Source organism: Macaca mulatta, chromosome 9, assembly GCF_049350105.2.
Source record: "Macaca mulatta isolate MMU2019108-1 chromosome 9, T2T-MMU8v2.0, whole genome shotgun sequence".
NCBI classification, from domain to species: Eukaryota; Metazoa; Chordata; class Mammalia; order Primates; family Cercopithecidae; genus Macaca; species Macaca mulatta.
Genome location: NC_133414.1, coordinates 138,547,186 through 138,568,962, shown reverse-complemented (window position 1 = coordinate 138,568,962; position 21,777 = coordinate 138,547,186). Strand labels below are relative to the sequence as shown.

Genomic DNA, 21,777 nt, shown 5'->3' with positions numbered 1-21,777 from the left:
TGCTGGTCTGGGGACCACATTTTGGGAGCCCTCGCTGTTGAGCAGCAATACAGGGAGGACCCTGTCTCGGGTAAGGTTTCTGAGGGGCAGAGCCTGAGGGCAGTGGGGTTGGGCTGTTCTTCAGGATAAGAACCACAGAAGAGTGAGGGAAACCTGATAAGGAAGGGGGAAGAGCCAAACAAGGATGTCAGGTGAAGTCAGGCCTTTGGTTTTTGCTCTGGAGCATAAAAGGCAGAGCTGTCCTGACCTTTGTACTCCTTTTTTTTTTTTTTTTTTTTGAGAGGGAGTGTCACTCTGTTGCCAGGCTGGAGTGCAATGACATGATCTCAGCTCACTGCAACCTCCACCTCGTGGGTTCAAGCAATTCTCCTGCTTCAGCCTCCCGAGTTGCTGGGACTACTGGTGTGCACCATCACGCCCAGCTAATTTTTGTGGTAGAGATGGGATTTCACCATGTTGGCCAGGAGGGTCTCCATCTCTTGACCTTATGATCCACCTGCCTCAGCCTCCCAAAGTGCTGGGATTACAGGAGTGAGCCATCTGCGCCTGGCCCCAACCTTTGTATTCCTAAGAGTCATCCTGGGCTGTGCTTCAACGTGGAGGGTCATTCTCAGAGCGAAGCTATGAGCCATTGTCAGTCACTCTCCCAACAGCTGAGGTATGTGGCAGTTCCCCAGCAAAGGGCAGGACTCAGACAGTCTCCACCACATATTCTAATTTCACAAATGGGGCATGGGAATCAATGAAGTTTAGTTAGAGACAAAGCCCTGTTTGGAGTGTATGCTGCTGTGTTCAGGGCCTGTACACCCTCTGCCCGTTTCTTTAACCAGGGCACTTTCTTGATGCGGTTACAACTTTACTATTTTTTCAGATGTCTACACACACTTTTTAAATGTTGCAGTCATGTGGTTCATAGGCTTTTTCCTTCTTTTGATAAACATAGCATTGTAAGCACTTTCTCATGTTGCTATATAGACTTTATATTCATTATTTTAAAGGCCCTACATTACATCCAATACATGTGCCTCCATCTCCTCAACTAGTCTGTAGTGGGCAGAATAATGTCCCCCCTCCCACAAAGATGTTCATGTCTTAATCCCTGAAACTTATAAATATGTTACCTTGGCCAAAGGGACTTGGCAAATGAGATTTAGTTAATAACCTGGAGACGGGGAGGGTAGCCTGGAATTTCCAGGTGGGCTCAATCTAATCCAAGGGTCCTTACAAGAGGGAGGAAGAAGGGTCAGAGTCAGATAAGGAGATGTGATATTGGAGGCAGAAGTTTGAGCGATGCAGGGCTGTGAGCCAAGGAATGCAGGTAGCCTCTACAAGCTGAAAAAGGCAAGGAAAAGAATCCTGCCCCAGAGCTTTCAGAAAGGAACCTAGCCCTGCCACCACCTTGATTTTAGCCCAGTGAGGCCAGGTTGGACTTCTGACCTCTAGAACTGGAGAATACCACATTGGTGTTGTGTAGGCCCTGAATTTGTGGTCAATTGTCATAGCAACCGCAGGCAGCTCATGCCCAGCCTTTGTGTATCTGATCATGGCAGTTCCTCCGCCTCCCTGCTGGAGACAAGGCATCTCCCCAAAGCTAGTGTTTGCTGCATGTTGTTATGTGCTGAACGTTGCACTAAGGGTAGTTATGTCATTTAATTGCTTATAGTAACCCTCTGAAGCAGATACCCTTATTGTCTTCATCTCATGGTGAGGAACCAAAGGATGCTGAGTAACTTGCTCAAAGCCACACTAGTAACCAGATCTGGGATTCAGGTGCTGGGACTCTGTGCTGTGATTCCAGCGACTTCCTGACCACTGATGCCACAGTGATAGCGACCAGTTGGGTCTTGGGGAGGGCTGCCTTGATCCTGCTCATTGCCAATCATAACTGGTGTCATTTATAAAACATTAATTCCACACTCCACCCTGCCCAAATGCTTTCCATTCAGTATCCTCAGTGCACTGATGGCAAGGCAGCATTTTTGCAGGAGGTGTTATTGCATGCATTTTATGAAAGAAGAAATTCAGAGAGGGTATACAGCCCATCTACTGTAGGTCGGCCTGGGGCCAAACCTGCAGGCCCAGACCTGTCTAGCCTCAGCCTGTGCTGACTCCAAAGTTCTTAACCACATGTGATGCCACATGACCAGAGTAGGATTTCTGTCTTCATCAGCTTTATTGTCAGTTCATCATGATGCATCAGCTCTGCACAGGAATCCAAAAGACCTTTCAGCTCTTATATTTGTGCTTCACAAAAAGTAATCTGTGCACATCATCTTGGATAACTGTCTCTGTCACTCAATAGCAGTCATAGATGGAGGCACAGCCCCACATCTGAATTAGAGCTGATGGCGCTCACTGTTACCCAAGGACAAGGTGAGACACAGCCAGGCTCTGGACAGGTCAATGGTGGCCCTTGAAATTCCCTCGAGCCATGTCCTGACCCTTCTGCAAATCTGCCAAACTTGAAAATATTAGTGCACATTATTTTCCTCATAAAACTCTTTAAGTTACAGCCATGCAGTGCTTCAGGATGGGGATATGTTCTGAGAAATGTGGTTGGGGGATTTTGTTGGTGTGCGAACCTTGTAGAATGTACAAACCTAGATGGTATAGCCTCCTACACACTTAGACCGTATGGTATGGCCTATTGTTCCCAGGCTAGAAACGTGTATAGTGTCCGACTGTGCTAAATACTGTAGGCAATTGTAACACAGTGGTAAGCGTTTGTATATCCAAACATATTTGAACATAAACAGGATACAGTAAAAATACAGGCTAAAAGGTAGAAAATGGGCTACCTGTGTAGGACAACTCCCGTGAATGGAGCTTGCAGGACTGGAAGTTGGTCTGGATGAGTGAGTGAGTGCGTGAGTGCGTGAGTGGTGAGTGAATGGGGAGGCCTAGGACAGTATTGTCTACTACTGTAGACTACGAGCATTGCACACTTAGGCTACACTACTTTTATTTAAACAAACAATTATACTACAACGTTCTGATGGCTACAGTGTCAGTAGGTGATAAGAATTTTTCAGCTCCATTATAATCTTATTGGACCACTGTCATATATGCAGTCCTTCACTGACTGAAAGGTTGTTGTGCAGTGCGTGACTGTATATCTAAAATGTTCATAAACCTTTTTGATGAGTTGATAAAGGCAGGACTCTAGTTTAGGGAGCTGCTTTCATAAATCTCTTCTTTCTCATCACCTGCACTAGCAGCTGGGGAGCCATTTATTACAGCCCCGTAGTGTAAGGCCGTGTAAGCCCTGGGTAGACTTTGTAGTACTGCTGGCTTGCATCTGAGGGAAAGCTTCTGCCCAGGACTCCGTGAGGCACTCAGGGCAGGTTTGGTGGATGAGGAATTCAGGCAGAGTAGCTCCATAGATATGTCCACTGTTATTAAGCTAGTGCTTGGGGGATCCAGGACTAGAATCCCGCTCCTCCAGTTCTCGGTCTGCTGCTCCGTCCAGCTGGACCTGACAATATTCTTAGCTATCTTTGTGGCAGACACTCACAGAGAGGCACAGGTGGGGGATTTTACGTAGAGTGTCTCATGATATGATCACTAAATTATCCTCAGAGGGTCTAAAACAGTGTTCATATCAGTTTCTGAGTCATCCATGACCCCTCCAATAATGGTTGCATGAAGAGGCTGAATGAAGGTCAGTTTTGTATTTCACTCATTCTTAGCTCTAGTGATGTTGGGAAATCTATAGATGTGAATCTCTCTTCTGCTGAGTATAAACTTGGGACGCTGGTGAATATGATAGGCCTAAAATTGTGTAATTGTGACTGAGTCTAAAGAACACAAACGATCGTATGGAAGAAATCTCGCAGCTGAATAAACTAATAATGAACCCAGAGAGGTTAAATGGATGGGATGGAATAAGAGAAATGTACAAGGTTTTGTCATGGTTAGACTATCCTGGATTTACTATTGGCTGATAGAATATGTGAGTAGGTGACATTAAATTTTACAGTAGAGTTATATATTCCATTTTATCCTTTTATCTACTAAAAAGTAGCAATATTATCTCCTTTTGCCTAGGATTACGGGACAACTACCACAGTACAAGCGATCAAATTGCCCTTAAAAATCTCCAGTCTGATGTCACAGAGGCGAAATCTGACTTCACCAAGGTAACATACATTTCTAACTTCTAGAATAGTCAGCAAAATGCACCCATCTATAAAACATAATCACTGGCCTACTTGTGATGTGATTGCGTTTTATTTTATTTAGTCAAAAATTGAATTAATGCGGCAAACAATCTAACCACGCTATAGATGTAATTATTCTTTTATCATCTTCAGCAACAATTTGTAAGCTTGCAGCATCTTAGAATACGGCAATTGCTCTCAATTTTAAACTAAAATTTATCTGCTGGAGAGAGAGATAGAAACAGAGGGAGAATGATGCCATACAGCATTTTGAAGATGCGAAAGAGATACTCTGAAATCTAACAAGCTGGTATAGGTTGTTAGAACTGCAAAAAGTGTCAGTGGTCTGAACAAGGAAGAAAATCAGAGGTCATATTTATGAGATGAAATATTTCAGATTGTAGGGAACAAAAGAGCTTGGTGCACAGTGGTTAATATTGTCAATGTATCATATACCAGGCTCTGACTAATCGACTGATTCAGTTAATCCTTCCCATAGCCCCATGAGACAGGTACTGCTCTTATATTAATACCTAAAAATGAGAAAACTACAGCTTCAGTAGGTGACTTGCCCCAAATCTCACAGCTCGTATAATCTGCCTGGCTCTGGAGCTTTTGTTCTGAGCTTGGTCTAAAGGACTGTCGTGGTGGAAGTCTCTTTTGAGTTAACAAGATTTACAGTATGGACTTTCTCACCTTAAAAAACTGTCCAAGATGTTACAGTTTACAAGGCTTCTGCTATCTGTCACAAATGGAGATTCTGCCACCAATTTTTGTAGTTCTAAGAGAGAGTGAAATTATAAGAATCACTCTCTCATAACAGATTAAAGTAACAAAGATGCCTGTTAAATTTTTTTTTACCCAAAATGCTTGTGTTAGGTGTTACTTTGATTTAGCTCTGTATTTAATAAAGCTCAATATTTCCTTCAGAGACTCGGGACTTGAAATCCCACAAGATGGAGAAAGGAAGTTATTTGGGGTCCTGAGATTTACTCATCAATATTTAAAGCCCTTTCTATGTGAAAGCACCAAGCTCACTGTCTCCAGATGTAAAGATGCATGGCTGTAATTAATTTGCTCCCTCAGAGCAGGAGTCAGAGCCCTGGGTTTGGGGAGGAAAATGGGTGGAAAGAGCAGTGGATCACTGAGAGCCGTCCTTAGGTGGAGATGCCAGTTAGGAGGAGAGAGATCGAGTCAGGGAAGGGCGTGGGGGCAATCCCGCTGAGCTCCACCGCTACTCTTTTTTAAGACAGATATCAACTGAGGATCTTTGTCACCTGTTTTTCACATTGAGCTGGCAAATTTCAGCATTTTCCTATTGATGTCATAAATTAATCAGAGTTTAGACACTAATGTTGATGCCCATGTTTGTGGCTATGTGGCTGCATCCCTGTAACACACACACACACACACACACACACACACACAGACAGACTTCTCTCTCTCTCTTTCCCCTTTCGCTCTCATGCTTGGTCATTATCTATGACTGAGTTCAATAACTCTGGAAATTATACCTTCTGACCACCTGCTCTGGCATCATCTGGATCATCTAATTTGGTCAGTAGGTGACTCAAATTTTCCTCCTAACTTGGAATGTTTAGAGCTCGCCCCTGGGCGTGCACTAGAAGGCTGCCATAAGATGATGAAACACGCCAGGGACTGCCCTGCTGCCCTGCGACTGTGGCTGCCGTAAGTCTCCGCCTCTCCTCCAGGGCCCCCACAAGATTGATCATTTTTCCTTCCAAAATGCATTCAAGCTGTAGCAATGATAGGAAGTCACCTTTTCTGCCAAATGATTATTTAAAAGGAGTAAATATAGAACAGAGTTCTCTTCTTTAAAAAATTTTTTTTAAATTTTCCTCTTAATAAAAGTAAAAGCAACCCCATGCAGAAATAGGAAAATACGGAAACAAATAAGAAAATATTTATCTGTACATTTTCCTCTATTTTCCCCATGCATTTTAACATAAGACTGTGATGTAATTTAACTTTTGTAGCTCTCTTGTATTATTCTCTTGTAATATCCCATCATAAGCAATTCCTCATGTCATTTAAATTATTTGTAATTTGTATTTTTAATTTCTGCAGAATATAAGATGCAGTTGTGCAGTCAGAATTTACTTACCCACTCCCCTTTAAAAAAAAAAAAAAGCAGTGATTCTTGGTGGTTGTGAGGGAATGGAGAAAAGGGACTGGGAAGTGAGTGTTTACTGGGTATAGAGTTTCAGTTTTACAAGACGAAAAGAGCTCTTGAAATGGATAGTGGTGATGGTTGTACAACATTATGAATGCATTTAATACCACTAAGTTGTACACTTAAAAATGGCTGAGATAGTAAATGTTATGTGTGTCTCACCACAATTTAAAAATTGGGGAAGAAATAGATTCTTTCTGGCTTTTCAATGCTCTATGTCACACTGCATTGAGTTCTTTGTTTTTAGTAACTGCCTGGAAAGGCAAAAGTTTCACGATGCAGAATGAGAAAAGATCAGATTTTTCCATTTGTCTTTAAACTGTCTTCCCCTGTTGCTACATAATTGAGCAAGCTCATACATTGGAAAATGCGCTTCCATTCAGGATGAAATGCCCCTAGGCTGACAGTGACCGTGGCTCCAGATCAACTCAAAGGAGGAAGGCAGGTTTGCAGCAAATGCGGAGAGGACTGCAGAGTCTTCTGTGGGAAGCTGCAGCCAAAGAATCTTCGGGCAAGTCCAGCACAGGTTGCAGAGCAGCAATGGGGAAAAATTCAGGTTTCAAGGTAGAGATGGGAGGAGAGGCTTACTCTTTGGAGAAATAAATTGCTACAGGAATGGAGGTATCGTCACTCCAGTGGCTTAAGAGCCGATTCCTCTGATCATCTGCTACTTGACTCTTTCTGGCTTCAATTTATGAAATTACGCCCTTCTTAGAAATACCTCAAGGCATAAATATAAAGTTAAAAACAGTCCGTAAAAGCATGAAACTGTGAAAACAGTTACCAGCACTACAAAATCATCTTTGAAACATTTAAGAGAAATCAATGTCTTAAAGCAGCATCTCTGGGAAAGAAAATGTGAAAAATGCGTTGTGTGGTGCTGGTCAGGAAATGGATGGTTCACCAAACCGAGACAAAACCCAGCCACGCATCTGACCTCTCTCCAACACGAACGTTCTACCGTAAATATGAGATGATTTTCATCCTCCTTTTAAATCAAATCTGATGTCAGTGAATTTTATTTTAGATGAAAGGAATCTCTTTGTAAAGACATGTTTAGTTAACCCAGTAGAAAGGAGGATGGAATGTCACCCGAAATAGCTTAATTTGAGAAGATATTTGGCATAAAGGAGGTAATTACTCTCTAGAGAAAATTTGCCCAGTTTTAAAAGTAGTTGGCTGATTTAGGAACATTAAATAACCCCCCATCTCATCCCCTTCTTGGTTTCCGAGACCCAGAAGAGGAATGCAACACAAAATGATGTGTTAGGGGCTGAATCGTGTCCCCCCAACCCCCACTAAATTTATATGTTGAAGTCCTATCCTCTGCTTTCTCAGAATGTGACTGCGTTGGGAGGTAGCATCTTTCAAAGAAGTGATTAAGGTTAAGTGAGGTCATTAGAGTGGGTCCTAATCCAATCTGACTGGTGTCCTTATAAGAAGAAAAGATTAGGACCCACACATGGGGGCAGAGGACAGAGGGAAGACCATGTGAAGATGCCGGAACAAGATGGCCGTCTACAAGCCAAGGAGCGGCCTCAGAAGAAACCAGCCCTGTGACACCTTGATCTCAGACTCCCAGCTCCTAGAACTGAGAAAAGCAGTTCAGTTGTTTAAGTCACGCAGTGTGTGGTACTTTGGTGCTATGGTAGCCCTGGCAAACTCACATAGATTTTTAAGAGGTTGGACCTTATCTTCAATCATTTAATGGGTCTCACTGAGAGCAGGGTTTAATACACAGAACTTCCCAAACAAGAGTGTCCTGTGTATTAAAGAGCAAAGAGTCATCCAGTGTTTCCTTTTCAATATCTCCCAGTTTGTTGTTTGGGGACTTTTGTCAAAGCTGAGACTACACACTGGGAAAATGCAGCACTTGGCACATAGTAGGTGCACAAATAAATACATGGAATGCACAGTTAAAGAGTTTGACCATGACTGTATGTTATGAATAATAGAATTGCACCTAAAAAATTACATGACTTCTACATTTCTATCAGCAAAATTTCAATGTATTGGATATACAATGAGTCATTTGTTTATGTAATTCAGGTAAACTCAAATGCATTCCATTGTAAAGTCCACTGAAATATGGTATCGCTTTGATGTGAACACCCCTCACTCCTCTGTAGGTTGGATTATGTCGGATATCCACTTGTTTCTGCTGGGTCATGGGAAGAGTACCGGAGAATTACATCACACATTGGTATCTTGAGAGGGCAAATCGATTTTTCTTTGGAACTGGGCATTCATCAGTATTTGTCCCTCAGGAGCAGTGTCACCTTGACATCCTGAGTGACTCCAGAGCTTCAGAAATAAGTTCAAGTTCATGCCGTTCATGATTGCTCTTCCCGCATCCATTCACATCTCATAGAGTCAAAACATCACGGTCACACTTGCCAGGCCCCACTTAATGAAACGGTGGCTAATTCCTTATCCCGTCCTCTGGGCTGCTAGGATCTTCTGGAGGGACGTACAGGCCTGCAGCCCCTCAGCACAGCCTGGGGGCATCCCTCAGTATGCACGGCCCTGGGCTCTGACTGTGGCTTCAGGGCTCAGTCCAGACGTGTAGCCAGCGTCAGGTATTTCCCATTCCTGTCGTTCCAGGGTGAGATGACATTCACTCATTCCCAGCAACACACCCCTTGTTGATGCCAAGCTCATGGGTGTCATGGTGTCCTGAGCCTGAAGAATAGGTACTGTCTTGATAGTGGAGACCACAGTACGGGGAAGCCTGGAGGACTCCCCCCAAGAATCACCCCTGTTTTCTCCTTGCTTAGCAGCTGTGACCGCCAAAGGCCCTGTCCAAGGTCCTGTAGCCAGTATGGGAGTCCCGGCTCACGCTAGACCCCAGCTGGCCTGAGTCCTAGGCTGGCATCCTTCCCACCATATCCATGCAGAAGAATCACCTGGGAGCTGGTGAAAGACACAAATTCTAGGCTTTATCCCATAGATCCTGAGCAACCTAGGTCCAAGGAGAGAGAGGTCTAGAAATCTACATTTTTAACATGTCCTCCCCATCAGCACACACACACACACATACATACACACACACACACACCATCTCTCTCTCTCTCTCTGTCTCTCACTCACTCACTCACTCTAGGTGGTTTCTATGCAGGCAGTCCCTGGCACAAACTTTGGGAAACATTGCCCTATAAAATAAGACCTACACTGCAGTTTCCAAAGTGGGTCTTTTTTTTTTTTTCTTCAAAGAGCAGTGTCAAAGGAGTTCCTACAGGGTATGATTGCACTCCTCGTAGGGTACACAAGAACAATTATGATCAGAACTAAATTTAACTAAAATGGAAGGGACTGTGTACCAAGTGAAATAGGCACCAGGTGCATTTCAGTTTTCTTGTATGTAAACTACATCCATAAAAAGTGGTACAAGTGGAAAGGATTCAGGGTGCCACAGAAGTGTTGGGGCTGCAGGCTGGAATCTCACTGGAAGCTCTAAGAACACTGATGCCTGGGCCTGCCTGCCCAGGAATTCCAATGTAATTGTCTGGGAATGAGGCCTGGGCATTAGGGTTTGGACAAGTTCCCAGGTGACTGATGAACCCTGGGCTGACAACTACTAGAGAGGAAGCCCCACTTGACAGGAGTTCCAGCAGAGCTAGCCTCAGGGAAGCAACGCATGATATGATCTGGAAGTGTGAAGCAGCCGTTGGGCTAAAAGAGAGGGCTGAATGTCCCCTTTCATGACTCGGTGCTACTGCATTGACCGTTTTTTGTTTTTTTTTTTTTTGGAAAAAAAGTAGCCAGGGATATTTTGATTTATTTTTAAATGAAGTAAATTTTAAAATGACTCTCCTGCCTATTTCTTCTTTGTTGCTCATCTCTGGGTATCTTTTGAATGTACAACTTCCTATGTATCTTTTTTTAAAAAAACCACATATAATGTGACGGAGATTGTCATGCAAAACAAGCCAACCGTCTTCTCATGCCTGACTCTGAGGATACAGAGCCCCTCAGGCAGCTACGATCACACACTGGCCCTCCTGCAGCCATGTGGACTTGCCATGCCAAATGTCCAGCTAGTGGGAAACATGCAGTTATTTGAGTCAGCAAACATTAGTCCTGCCCTGAAGAAAATAAAAATGCTACTGTGCTTGCTGTCACCTCTTGGAAGGAGCAAAGACCCTGCTTCCAACATACACAGGCCCTTCCTCTCCAAAATGTGTTGTCTTGAGAAGACCAGCAGCCTCACAACTTGTCTGTGTTTCTCAAAGTATGCGACCCAGATCACCTACATCAGAATCACTGGGATATCAGTTGAAATGCAAATGCCTGGGTGCCACCCACAACCTACAGAATCAGTCTCGGGGCCTGGGGAACCTGTACTTGTAACATCCCAGGCCATTCTCTGCATGTTGGGATTTGGGAGCTGCTGTGGCAATTGTTGGGCATCCAGTTATGTCCTCAGGCCCCCAAAGCAAAGATTATCTGCAAGCAGTGGGAGTTTAGTGGATACATACATCATTCCAGATCCTGTGCAGTTCTATGCAAGGATTCATTGTAAGCATGTACTGTAATGAATGTCTAAACGGAGGCCAGGACCCTGTTAGCCTTCACTAAGTGCTGGGGTGTAGTCCATTTTCCATGTTGTATTTTGTAGTGCTTCATACATAACCATAATAGAAACAAATGAGTACAGACCTGGTTAGATGCTTTGTTAAAAATCATAGCACACTCTTTTGGAATTTACATGAGCAATTTACCATTAGGACAATCTGCTGATTAGGAAAAATGAAACACCTTGGTCATTTAAAAATATTGGACAAAAACTCATGCAACCGATCATTGAAATGCAGCAAAGCTACCTGTGCCTTGGTCCAGTGTCCCCATCCCCCAATTCTGATAGGTGAAATCAACTGATTGCCATAGTGTTGGTCTGGGCAAACGTGGGCATTTGATTTTTTTTTTTTTTTTAAATGTGTGTGTGTGTGTGAGACAGAGTTTCGCTCTTGTTGCCCAGGCTGGAGTGCAGTGACGCAATCTCATCTCATCGCAACTTCCGCCTCCCGGGTTCAAGCGATTCTCCTGCCTCAGCCTCCTGAATAGCTGGGATTACAGGCATGTGCCACCACGCCCGGCTAAATTTGTATTTTAGTAGAGTTGGGGTTCTTCCATGTTGGTCAGGCTGGTCTCAAACTCCCAGCCTTAGGTGATCTGCCCGCCTCGGCCTCCCAAAGTGCTGGGATTACAGGCGTGAGCCACCATGCCTGTCTGGGCATTTGATTTCTATTGTTTTGCTCTCTGGACCTTGACTTCCATGATGCCAAGCAGCAGGGAGCAACTGAATTAGAGTCTAAACCGGCAAATGTGGAGGACTGCGGCAAATGTGGAGGACTGCGAAGGACCAAGGTAGGGAGAGGCCTCCTGGTAACCACCATTGCTGTTTCTTTTCAGGAGTGCTGACTTACCTCCCACATGAACCTGCGGCCCCAAATTCCAGCCCACCTCCAGAATTCTGTCTTTCCTCTCCATTGAGGATGCGAGCCTGTATTTGGGGGCTCCTGGGCTTGGTGGAGGTGGTTATCAGAATTAGATGATTCCCGTTGAGACATCATTAGATAAATTAAGAATAGATGCCCAGCAGAGAAAACCAATTCATGACTCAGGCCAATGTTTCCAGAACATGTAACTTGTCATAAACATCTAGTTTTCCTGCCTTTCCTGACATCTCTGAGCATCAGGTGTACAGTAAAAAGCCTTGGACAAGACATCTGAGTGTTATGAACCAAGTGCTCCAGCATCCTGGTGGCCCTTGAAAGAGAGTTTACTGTCTGTGTTTCAACAGACTGCTTGAATAATTGGAATCTTTTTCTACTTGCAGGAGACCCTGGCATCACAAAACACAAAAATGATTTCATCCTTAGTCATCTCCCAGATGATTGATGAGAATAAGCTGAGAGAAAACAGGGCCTCCTTGCCCCTGCCTTGTACGATTGGTCAGGCTCGTGCGCATCACACCAAGCAATCTCTGGCTAATCGCAGCGGAGTCAACATTCACAGGGCATTTGCGTTACTTCCGGGCAGATTAGGAATCCCAGCACCGTCAGATGAGCGAGGACCTGAGACAGAGCTGCCACCCAAAGAGAGCCACTGTGGGGGTCCCCGCAGAGGGTTTGCATCTATCACCATCACGGCCAGACGCGTGGGCCCCCCAGCCAGCGCCCTGCTGTGGGGGACTGTTGGGGACTCTCTGTGCCCCAAGTGCAGGGCTGAGGACACACTGTTCCAGGCGCCCCCAGCTCTGGCCAATGGCGCCCATCCAGCTCGGCATCAGAGATCTTTTGCCTGCACAGAGTTCTCCGGAAACAGCTCCGTGGTGCGGCTGAAGGTTCCCGAGGCCCACACAGGGTTGTGTGAGAGACGCAAGTACTGGGTCACCCATGTGGATGACAAAGGGACCAGTTTTTCTCCAGACACCCCACTGTCAGGAAAGAGCCCGCTGGTGTTCAGTTCCTGTGTCCACCTCAGGGTGTCTCAGCAGTGTCCAAATTCAATCTATTATGTAGACAAGTCTCTCTCCGTCCCCATTGAGCCACCTCAAGTTGCCGGCCCCAAAATGCACAGATCCGTCCTGTCGCTCAACCTCAGTTGTAGTTCCCACAGATTGACAGCAGATGGAGTAGATGGCCTAGTGAACAGGGAGCCAATAAGCGGAGCCCTGAAGCAGGAGCTCGTGGAGGGAGACCAGGACCTCGTAGGCCAGCGCTGGAACCCAGGTTTACAAGAAAGTCACTTGAAGGAAACCCCATCGTTGGGGCGGGTGCATTTGGGGACCGGCGCATGTCCTTGGAGTGGTTCTTTTCCATTGGAAAACACAGAATTGGCAAATGTGGGAGCTAACCAGGTCACTGTAAGAAAAGGGGAAAAGCATCATGCAACTCATTGTCATGCCAGCGGTCATGCCAACCAACTGTCCATTCACATTCCTGGCTGGAGTTACAGGGCAGGTGAGTGGTGCGTGCATCTGCAGGAGGGTGACCTGTGTAAATGTCCTAGCAAGGTGCTGTTGAGTGAGTTTCTTATACAAAACTTACTCTAAGAGCCATTTCTCAGTAGACTTGCAGTGATCTGCTCTGCACATAGTTGACAACTGATAGCTCAGCATCGATGTCTGATTGGATAGATTTTTTTAGTTGACACTTTTGTAGATTGTAAGAGGCCTTCTGTCTAATTCTTGTTCCCAATAGTTCCAGACCATATGTAATGAGAAGGAAATGATAGCCTCCAAAGGAAGTTAATTTACAACATGCCCAAACTGCTTTCCAAAAGAGGGTGAGAAGAATGAAATGCCATTCGCCCCCAGATGTTTCATCTCTCTCGCCAAACATCTGCGTATTTGGAAGTGTCCAGATTTCTGTACTTTTTGCTTTTCAAGTTAGCCTCATTGATATAAAAGCTAGACTGCAAAGCTTCATAATGGAGTGTGTATGTGTGAATGTGTGCATGTGAATGTGTATGTGTGTGCGTGTATAGTAATTATAGGACATTTTCTAAATTAGGCAAGTCAGGGATTCTCTGTGCCAAATAGTAGCAGCAGCAGCAATTTTCTGTCCCCCTGGTTGTGTCTTCTGGGGCATCTCGGCCAGGATTTGTTGCTGTTTCTGCCATTTCCAGGGTCGGGCAGAATTCCCAAGGTGGGCTGCCCTGAGGACTCTTTACCTTTCTTGGGAAATCAAAAGAGGAAAGCAGGCATTTTTTGGAGGAAAGAGGCCAGATTTCTTTCTTTCTGTGTGTAAACTTCTGATTTTCAACTTTTTACTTTCTACAAGAGGCTCTGGTTTATGAATTACTGAATTTCTATTTGGAAAAAGGTATTTAAAGATATTAGTATACAATTGAAAATGCAGAATGTGCATAATAATTTTACAGTACAACTTTGGTTCATTAAAGCTTTGTTAATAAAAATGACTAAAACATTTAAAGTTATAATGTGTATAGAAATGTTAAATGATGTAATTAATGTTAACAAGTATATATATATTTAATGCACAGAGATTTTTAAGGCAATTTTGATATGGCTTTCAGATTGATTAAACCATTGAAACGCATGTCTTACAGACTTATTACAAGAAGGACAACATAAGCAGCTACCAGTGTTCCAAAGATAAATCCCACTTTAGTATTTAAAGAGATTGCTCAAGCTAAGCACTTCATCTTCCTTATTGATGATTATTCCAGAAATATACCACTGCATTGTTGTGTGTTACCCCAGTTAAAGCACATTCTCATTTTTTAAACCACGTTTCATGGTGTGAAATAATAATTTGGATTTATAGTACTTTTCACCAGAGGCTCTCCACAAATAATAAGAGCCAGATCTCAAACACTCATCTCAGAGGAGGGCAACAAGAGTGTGGAAACTTCCCCCAACTTACTTTTTGGCTTTGGTGGTGCAGAGAAGATTTTTTATTGTGATTTTGTGAAATGACTACTCCTGTAAGGGATTATCTTAGGCAAGTAGTGTAAATTCATTCTACATCCTATGGGCCAACATTCCCCAGAAAAAGCACATATCCCAGAGATTCACGAGTGGCTTTAAGCCATGAGGCTTCATTCTACCATTTGAGGAAAGAGATAGTCACAGAGACTAGGGGAGACTTGAATACCTTTTTAATAATTTCAGTAGCTTTGGGGGTACAAGTGGTTTTTGGTTACATGGATGAATTATACAGTGGTGAATTCTGAGATTTTAGTGCACCCGTCACCCAAGTAGTGTATATTGCACCTGATGTGTTTTTTTTAAATCCCTAGGCCCACCTCTCACCCTCTCTTTTCTGAGTTTCTAAACCCATCATATCACTCTGTATGCCTTTGCATACTCATAGCTTAGCTGCCGCTTATAAGAACATACAGTTTTTGGCTTTCCATTCCTATGTTACTTCACTGAGAATAATAGCCTCCAGCTTTAACCAAGTTGCTGCATAAGACATGATTTCATTCCTTCTCATGGCTGAGTAGTAGTCCATGGTGTATATATACCACATTTGGAACACCTTTTTGTAGAGTTGCTGATCTGTTATTTCTAGCTCAGTGTATGTGGAGGAGTGACACTCTCTGAACTCCTCATCTGGGTAACTAGAGCAGCGGTTAGATTGGATGTTTTTCGAGATCCTATCAAGCTTCAAAAAATTTCAGCTCTATTTGCCTAAAGTGGACTCTGCAAAGAAAAGAGGCTCCATGTGATTCTGAGCCCTTCAGCCGCAAAGTCCAAAGCCACCGAGCCCTGGGGTGCACAGTGGGGCACTTGCCTCGGATGCCTACAAATGCACACCCTCACCTACACGTGTACCCCTGGCTGTGTGCTCCCTCACTCAGAAACTAATTTCCAGTGGACTCTATTTCTTCTCAGGTGACAAGAAAGCACATCTGTCCATGCTGTAGAATTCTGGCCTGAAATTTACCAGCACAGCTTATTGACTTTAATGACCACAGGCTGTCCTCACACAATGTGCACGATGTTTGGAGGGTGAGCTTGCTGATCTTCAGTTTCAACAATACCTTTTAGCCATAATGCAAGAGATTTCAGACTGCAGCAGTGCTCATTAAAACTCAGAGGAACTGTTTATATTTTCCTGTCTGGAACTGGAATCCTATCTGAGACATTCTTGACAGCCTCCTGTGGTTACACATGCTATTAGCAGTCTTCATACTTCATAGTTATTGAATCTGATTCTTTTTATCTGAAGGATTCCAAAATACCTCATGAGCAGGATCTTCTGTTGGCTGGCTTACTGACATTCAGCTGCTTGGTGGGTGCAGCCTGGGAGATTCTACAAACAGAGGCAAAGCAATTTTAGTTCTAGTCATTATGTCATTGGACAGAAAGTTCTACAAATTGTATTCATGATTGAGCCTCCAGGATATGCACCCAAAAGATAAGATTAGGAAAAATGAGACACAAGCACGTCATGCAATGCAAATAGCTGTGTCTACTGAGACATAGCATTCCAATAGACGTGTGGGCACCTGCTCTCGTCTCGGGCTGAAGGTTAAGGAATTGGTTCTCTCTTTGCTCATCTCCTCGGTCCCTGTATATTTTGTCTTTACATCTCTACTATTGGTAAGCATTCGGATAGCACCATGTAGGTGGGCATTGGACAAATCTTCGCATCTATCATAAAAAAATTTAATCCCCATTCTTGTCATCATCACCATCATCATCTTCATCATCATCATCTTACTCATAACCACAACATACGTTGTAGAAGTCCTAGGCGCCAGGCCCTGGGCTGCATCCATTATTTTGAGTCATTCAACCATCTGTAAAGAGTATCATTATCCTTATTTTTCAGACAACACAAATGAGGCTTGAAGAATAAATGATTTGCCCAAGTCCACGTGGCCAGTTGGTGCTAGAGCTGTGTACTAGTCTCCTGCTGTTCCCTTCTCAGTGACAGCCCCAGGCAGGGCAATTAAGACGGTGGTGACTCAGTGGCAGGCCCCACCTCCACTGCCACTATCAAAGGTGGTATCTGAAGGCTGCTGCTTGTGAACGTCTGGAGTAATACTAGTATTTGGTTGCCAGTTACCGCGGTAGACTATTAGGAGAGTGAACTGCAAGTTAATTTATGAAAAAATGTAATAAGCCATATTATTTGATACAGTTAAAATGTATTGGCTCAGAAATCCTCCTCAGCCTGAAATCCAGTTCTTTGTGGTGGTCTGTGAAATATACCATGTTAACCCAAATGGTTCCCAACTCACTGGATGTGCATGCCTGACTCACTATTGACTTAGACACATTTCTTCCTGCCAATTTTATTGTGCATCTGTGGCTTAAATCTGAAGCTTTTCTCCATTTCTGAGATATCCAAGTAGAGGGAGCAAAATCTTCCAATGACGGTAGATGCTACTGAAGAAAAGATTAGTGAATACACTGTCCACACCTCTTTGCGTTCACGTTCTATGGTGGACCCATGTTGCAACTCCTTCAGTCAGTGCACAGGCTTTGGTGGCATTGGTCTGAGATGTCCTCAGTGGAGTTTAGCATCACTAGTGAATAAAGATGTGGATGACTAGAAGGCAGAAATCCCTGCCAGGTCTCCAAATGAGCTCTGTGCCTACTCGCACTTAGATGGTATGGTACTGCCACATTGATAGCGGGAGAGGTTTATCTCACTTACACCACTCAAGGGAAGATAACAAACCATGCACACATAAACCAAGCCTACTTGGAGGAGAGAAGCCTGCATTAGACTCCCACTCTCATCCCATGAAGACTTTTTACTAGAGGAACCAGAAGATATTTTACAAATGTGATTTTTTTTTTCTTTAATGATCTATAATTGGGATCAGCAACCTTTTCTTTTTCCCTTTTTTTGTGAAGGGCCAGATTGGGAGAATGTGTGTTTGGCTTCACGGGCCGTATGGTTTCTGTAGCAACTACTCAACTAACAACTCAGTCTTCAGATACCACCTTTGATAGTGGCAGTGGAGATGAGGCCTGCCATTGAGTCACCACCACCTTAACTGCTACTCTGCCTGGGGCTGTCACTGAGAAGGGCACAGCAGGAGACAACTTGCTGTTGTAGTGCAAAATCAGCCATCAACAATGCATAAATACATAAGTGTGGCTGTTGCCAATAAAACTTTATTTACACTAACAAGAAGTGGGCCAGATTTGACCTGCAGTCTATAATTTACTGACTTCTGGTCTAGTATTCAACTAAATCCATCCCCTAAGGTAAACTTTACTCTGTTTCCCAGTATTGCATATTAGATTCTCTAGAAATCAGACTCTGAGGTGGAGATGAATGGTCAGGGTATTTACTGGGGAGTGTTCTGGGATACAACATCCAGGAAGTGAAGCAGGACTGGGCAGAGGGAGAAGGTGTTCTGTGGTGCAGTCATAAGCAAGGCCTCTGCCAGCCACTTAGGGAACTCTGAATCTAGGATAGGCCTTCAAGGTTATTCTGAGTTTCTGTAAGGGGACTGGGCCCTTATATTTCCCAGGAAGGTATGTGACCTTGGGTGAGGGAGCTCTCTTCAGTCAGCCAATTCCTATAGGGTGGATCGCCGAGGGCACTCTTCCTATAGGACTTCCAGCAGCTGGGGGAAGAAGCTCTTCTTTCCTGAAGGGAGATCTGAGCAGTATAATGCAGTGTCCATCACAGCTGGCCATTCTGCCATTCAGTCTGTGTTTTCCACTCTGTCATTCCATAATGCTCTAAAATAAGTCAAGGATCTTGCTAGGCTAGACCCGGGGCAGGGGATTGGTGGTGAGCGCTATAGGCCTTAGCACCTGTATGAGGAGGCTAGTGCATAATTCTACTCTCTCGCTCTTGATGTTTGTTCATTCAGCAAATATATATTGGACAATTGTCCAGGAGTGGGAGCAGTGACTTGGACAGGGTAGCAGTAGTGAAGGTATTGAAAAGTGGTCAGATTCTGGGGCTATGTGTTCAAGGTAAATCAATAAGGTTTGCCAATGGATTAGATGATGTGGCAGTCCCACGCTGACTCCAAGTGACTGCAGGTGTGCCTAACGCCCTCCTGGTTTTCTGGGGCTGCCTCTACCCTGCAGAGCTTCCCCACTTTTCTGCTGCTGGCTGGCGGACATTCACATCACAACTACACAGTTCCTCCTAATGAAGTGGGTACAGGGTTGAGAAGCAGGTAAACAATCTTACAATAGTCTTTTCTTACCTTTAGGGAAACCAGAAGAATTGAGCAGAATGAGTTTTTGTGTTTTGTTTCATTGTTAACAGCAAGATAAGCCAGAGAGTCTTAGAATCAGCTGATGAATAGACAAGAACTCAGCCCCCGGTATTTAGCAGCAGCTCTACGGCAGGCATGAGCAAACCACCGGGACTCCAAGTTCAGCCTGGTGCCTGTTTTTGTAAATAGTTGTATTGAGACAGAGCCATGCCAATTTATTTATGCATTGTTCTGTGGCTGCTTTCACACTGCAACAACAAAGTTGAATAGTTGGGACAGAGACCTTATGGCCCACAAAGCCTAACATTTTTACTGTCTGGGCCTTTTCTGAAGAAGTGTGTGACCCCCCTGCTCCAGGGCAGGCCCTCTGGGTGACTTTGGGCAGGTCCCTTGCCTGCAAGGTCTCTGTTTTTTTCATCTGTGGAATAAGAGAGGTGGACAAGATCATCTTGTGTTTTCTTCTTTCCTTGTTTGTTAATTTATACATTTTTTGGGCCTGTGGTTTTCTGCCACAGGAGCTGTCAGACAAGCCTGCTTCTCAGGTCGATTCTTAGAACATGGTGAAGGAGCAACGCTCAGAGTCAAAGGGAAGAGTTGTCGGCCTCCTTGTACTGTTTACTCTTTACCTTTTCTAACCAATACCATCCCGTCTCACTCTGACTCTCTTCCTGTCCCGTAAGAGCAGGTGCCCACTGCAGTTCGACCTTGGCCTCCAGCTTGCCTGCCACTTTTCCCATCAGCAGCAAGAACAGGTGCTCCTGTGCCACTCATTGTGACTCAGTGGGCATGGCCCTGGCACCTCCTGCCAGCACCCAGACAACCTCCTCTTGCTCACCTGACATTGATCGTGTCCGCTGTGGTACCAGACGCTGGGCTCTTCTCTGGTTCTGCGATGCTGACACATAACTCAGACCTGGTCTCCTTGCTAGGCAGGTAGCGGTCTTTTAATGTGATGCATTTGCTGTTTCGTAGAGGTCGTTGTTATACCTGCACACTGCACAGTCCTGGAGGGCAGGATTCAACTCTGAGTCTCTGGCATTGACCTCATCTTACCCGGTAGAGAGCCTGGGAGCAAAGCCTCATAGAGAACCATGGAGCAATGGCCTGCAGAGTGGGTGCCCTGGACCTGTGGGCTGGGTGGAGGATGGGTTTTGTTGATGACCCAAAAAGCCCAATCTTATGTCAGGGCCCCTTAAGTGCTTGATGTGTTTACTTCTTCAAACTACCTTTCCCCATCCCCATATTCAAAACCTCTCTGGCAAGGAAAGGGTGAGGAGCGATGAACGATTCACCGCCAAGAGGTAGGTTGTGAAAAAGAAAGTGAAACGAGAATCCCCACTTGGTTTGAAGTTGAAGTGGAGGGTGGCAGGGGAAATGTCTCAAAATATTGTTTCCCTTTAGGAACTCAGTAAGAATAATCAAGTATCGTCAAGGAACAACTTTATGATCCTTCATGTGGTCACATTTAATGTTAAAGAGGTGAAAATATGTAAGCAGTGTTGCAAAAATATTTTGAAGGTTTCTGAGAATGTTTTATTTATCTCTTGGTAAGTCTTGATGAGATTGTGTCATTTTCCTCATCATCGTAAACACCGTTTCCAGATCATTCCCAAGAGTCCATATGGTATCTAAAGGTTGGTCATGTCAGCCATCCCAGCTAGCTTCGTGGAGAGAATGGCTTTGTTTTTTCTTTTTTTCTGAGTAATTCTTCCATTTATATGAATAGGAGGTGTCCCTACAGTGTTTAGGAGAGAGTCATTATTAATGGGCCATTTACTCAAGTTTGCCAGGAATAGATTAAGAGAAATGGATTCAAAGCCTGAAGCAGGCTGACCAGGTAATGGGCTGATCTTTTAAATTAGGACACTGCAGAGCAGCCATTTACACATGAGTAACAGTGAGTAACAGGGTAACCTGGCAGAAGCACCACGGGCTTGGGAATGAGGCTCATCTGGGGCTCCATTTATACTCCGCCAGTTGCTTGCTTGTCCTTTACAAGATAATTTACGTAAAGAGTGCTGAGCACTTGGGCTCGTGGTGGGGACTCAAACCATTTTGTAATTATCATTAGTCTTCAGTATCATCCAAGCTGTTCACAGGAAGTCAATTTAGAAGGGATCTTGGAAAAAGGTAGGGGTAGTAGCATGATGAGTTCTGAAAGAAAAAGTATTCTAGATACAGATGACCCTGCAAAATAGAACAAAAAAAGTGAGAAATCGATGATGTGTTTAATTCCTTTGACTTGGTGAGTTTTTGCTCTTTTCTTATAATCTTAAAGCAAAGCTTTAAGATTTTCTGTAAAATGTGATTTTCTTTTCATCAATAATGGCTAACTTTGGCGAACAAGAAATAAATAAAGATGGTAGAGCCAGCCCATTAATTCTTCTTAAACTATGTTGTCAAAGTAGTTTGTTGTTAAATGCAGAAATATTTTTCATATTGCTATCAGATGTTCTTTTATTTCCCCTGCTAGGTCATAGCCCCATGAGGGCATTACTGCAAATAAAGTACTGCAGTCTATATTTGGAGCATTCTATTGACCTTAGGTGGTACAGGGGTTTTATCAGAGAGTATGAAAAAGATATTCTTAACCAGAGAGGTGCATCAGACATGGGTGGGTACTTTTCAAAACACACTCACTCCTGGCTTCAAGTGATCCACTCGTCTCGGCCTCCCAAAGTGCTGGGATTACAGGCGTGAGGCACTGCGCCCAACCAAAACACACTCATCCAATGCTGCAATGAACAT

The 21,777-nt window shown here is 44.1% G+C and overlaps 1 protein-coding gene across 3 annotated transcripts in view; it reads left to right on the top strand.

Moving 5' to 3' along the window:
• Positions 1–21,777, top strand: part of C9H10orf90 (chromosome 9 C10orf90 homolog) — a 238,166-nt gene that overhangs the window by 153,183 nt on the left and 63,206 nt on the right. For 2 of the 3 annotated variants that reach the window (XM_028826995.2, XM_077947867.1), the window contains 2 exons: positions 4,048–4,139; positions 12,194–13,319. In XM_028826995.2, the coding sequence (XP_028682828.2) occupies positions 4,048–4,139; positions 12,194–13,319 (1,218 nt within the window). Of the gene's footprint in view, positions 1–4,047; positions 4,140–12,193; positions 13,320–13,986; positions 14,109–21,777 lie in introns of those variants that run through there. The other variant, XM_028826997.2, reaches the window with a different exon arrangement.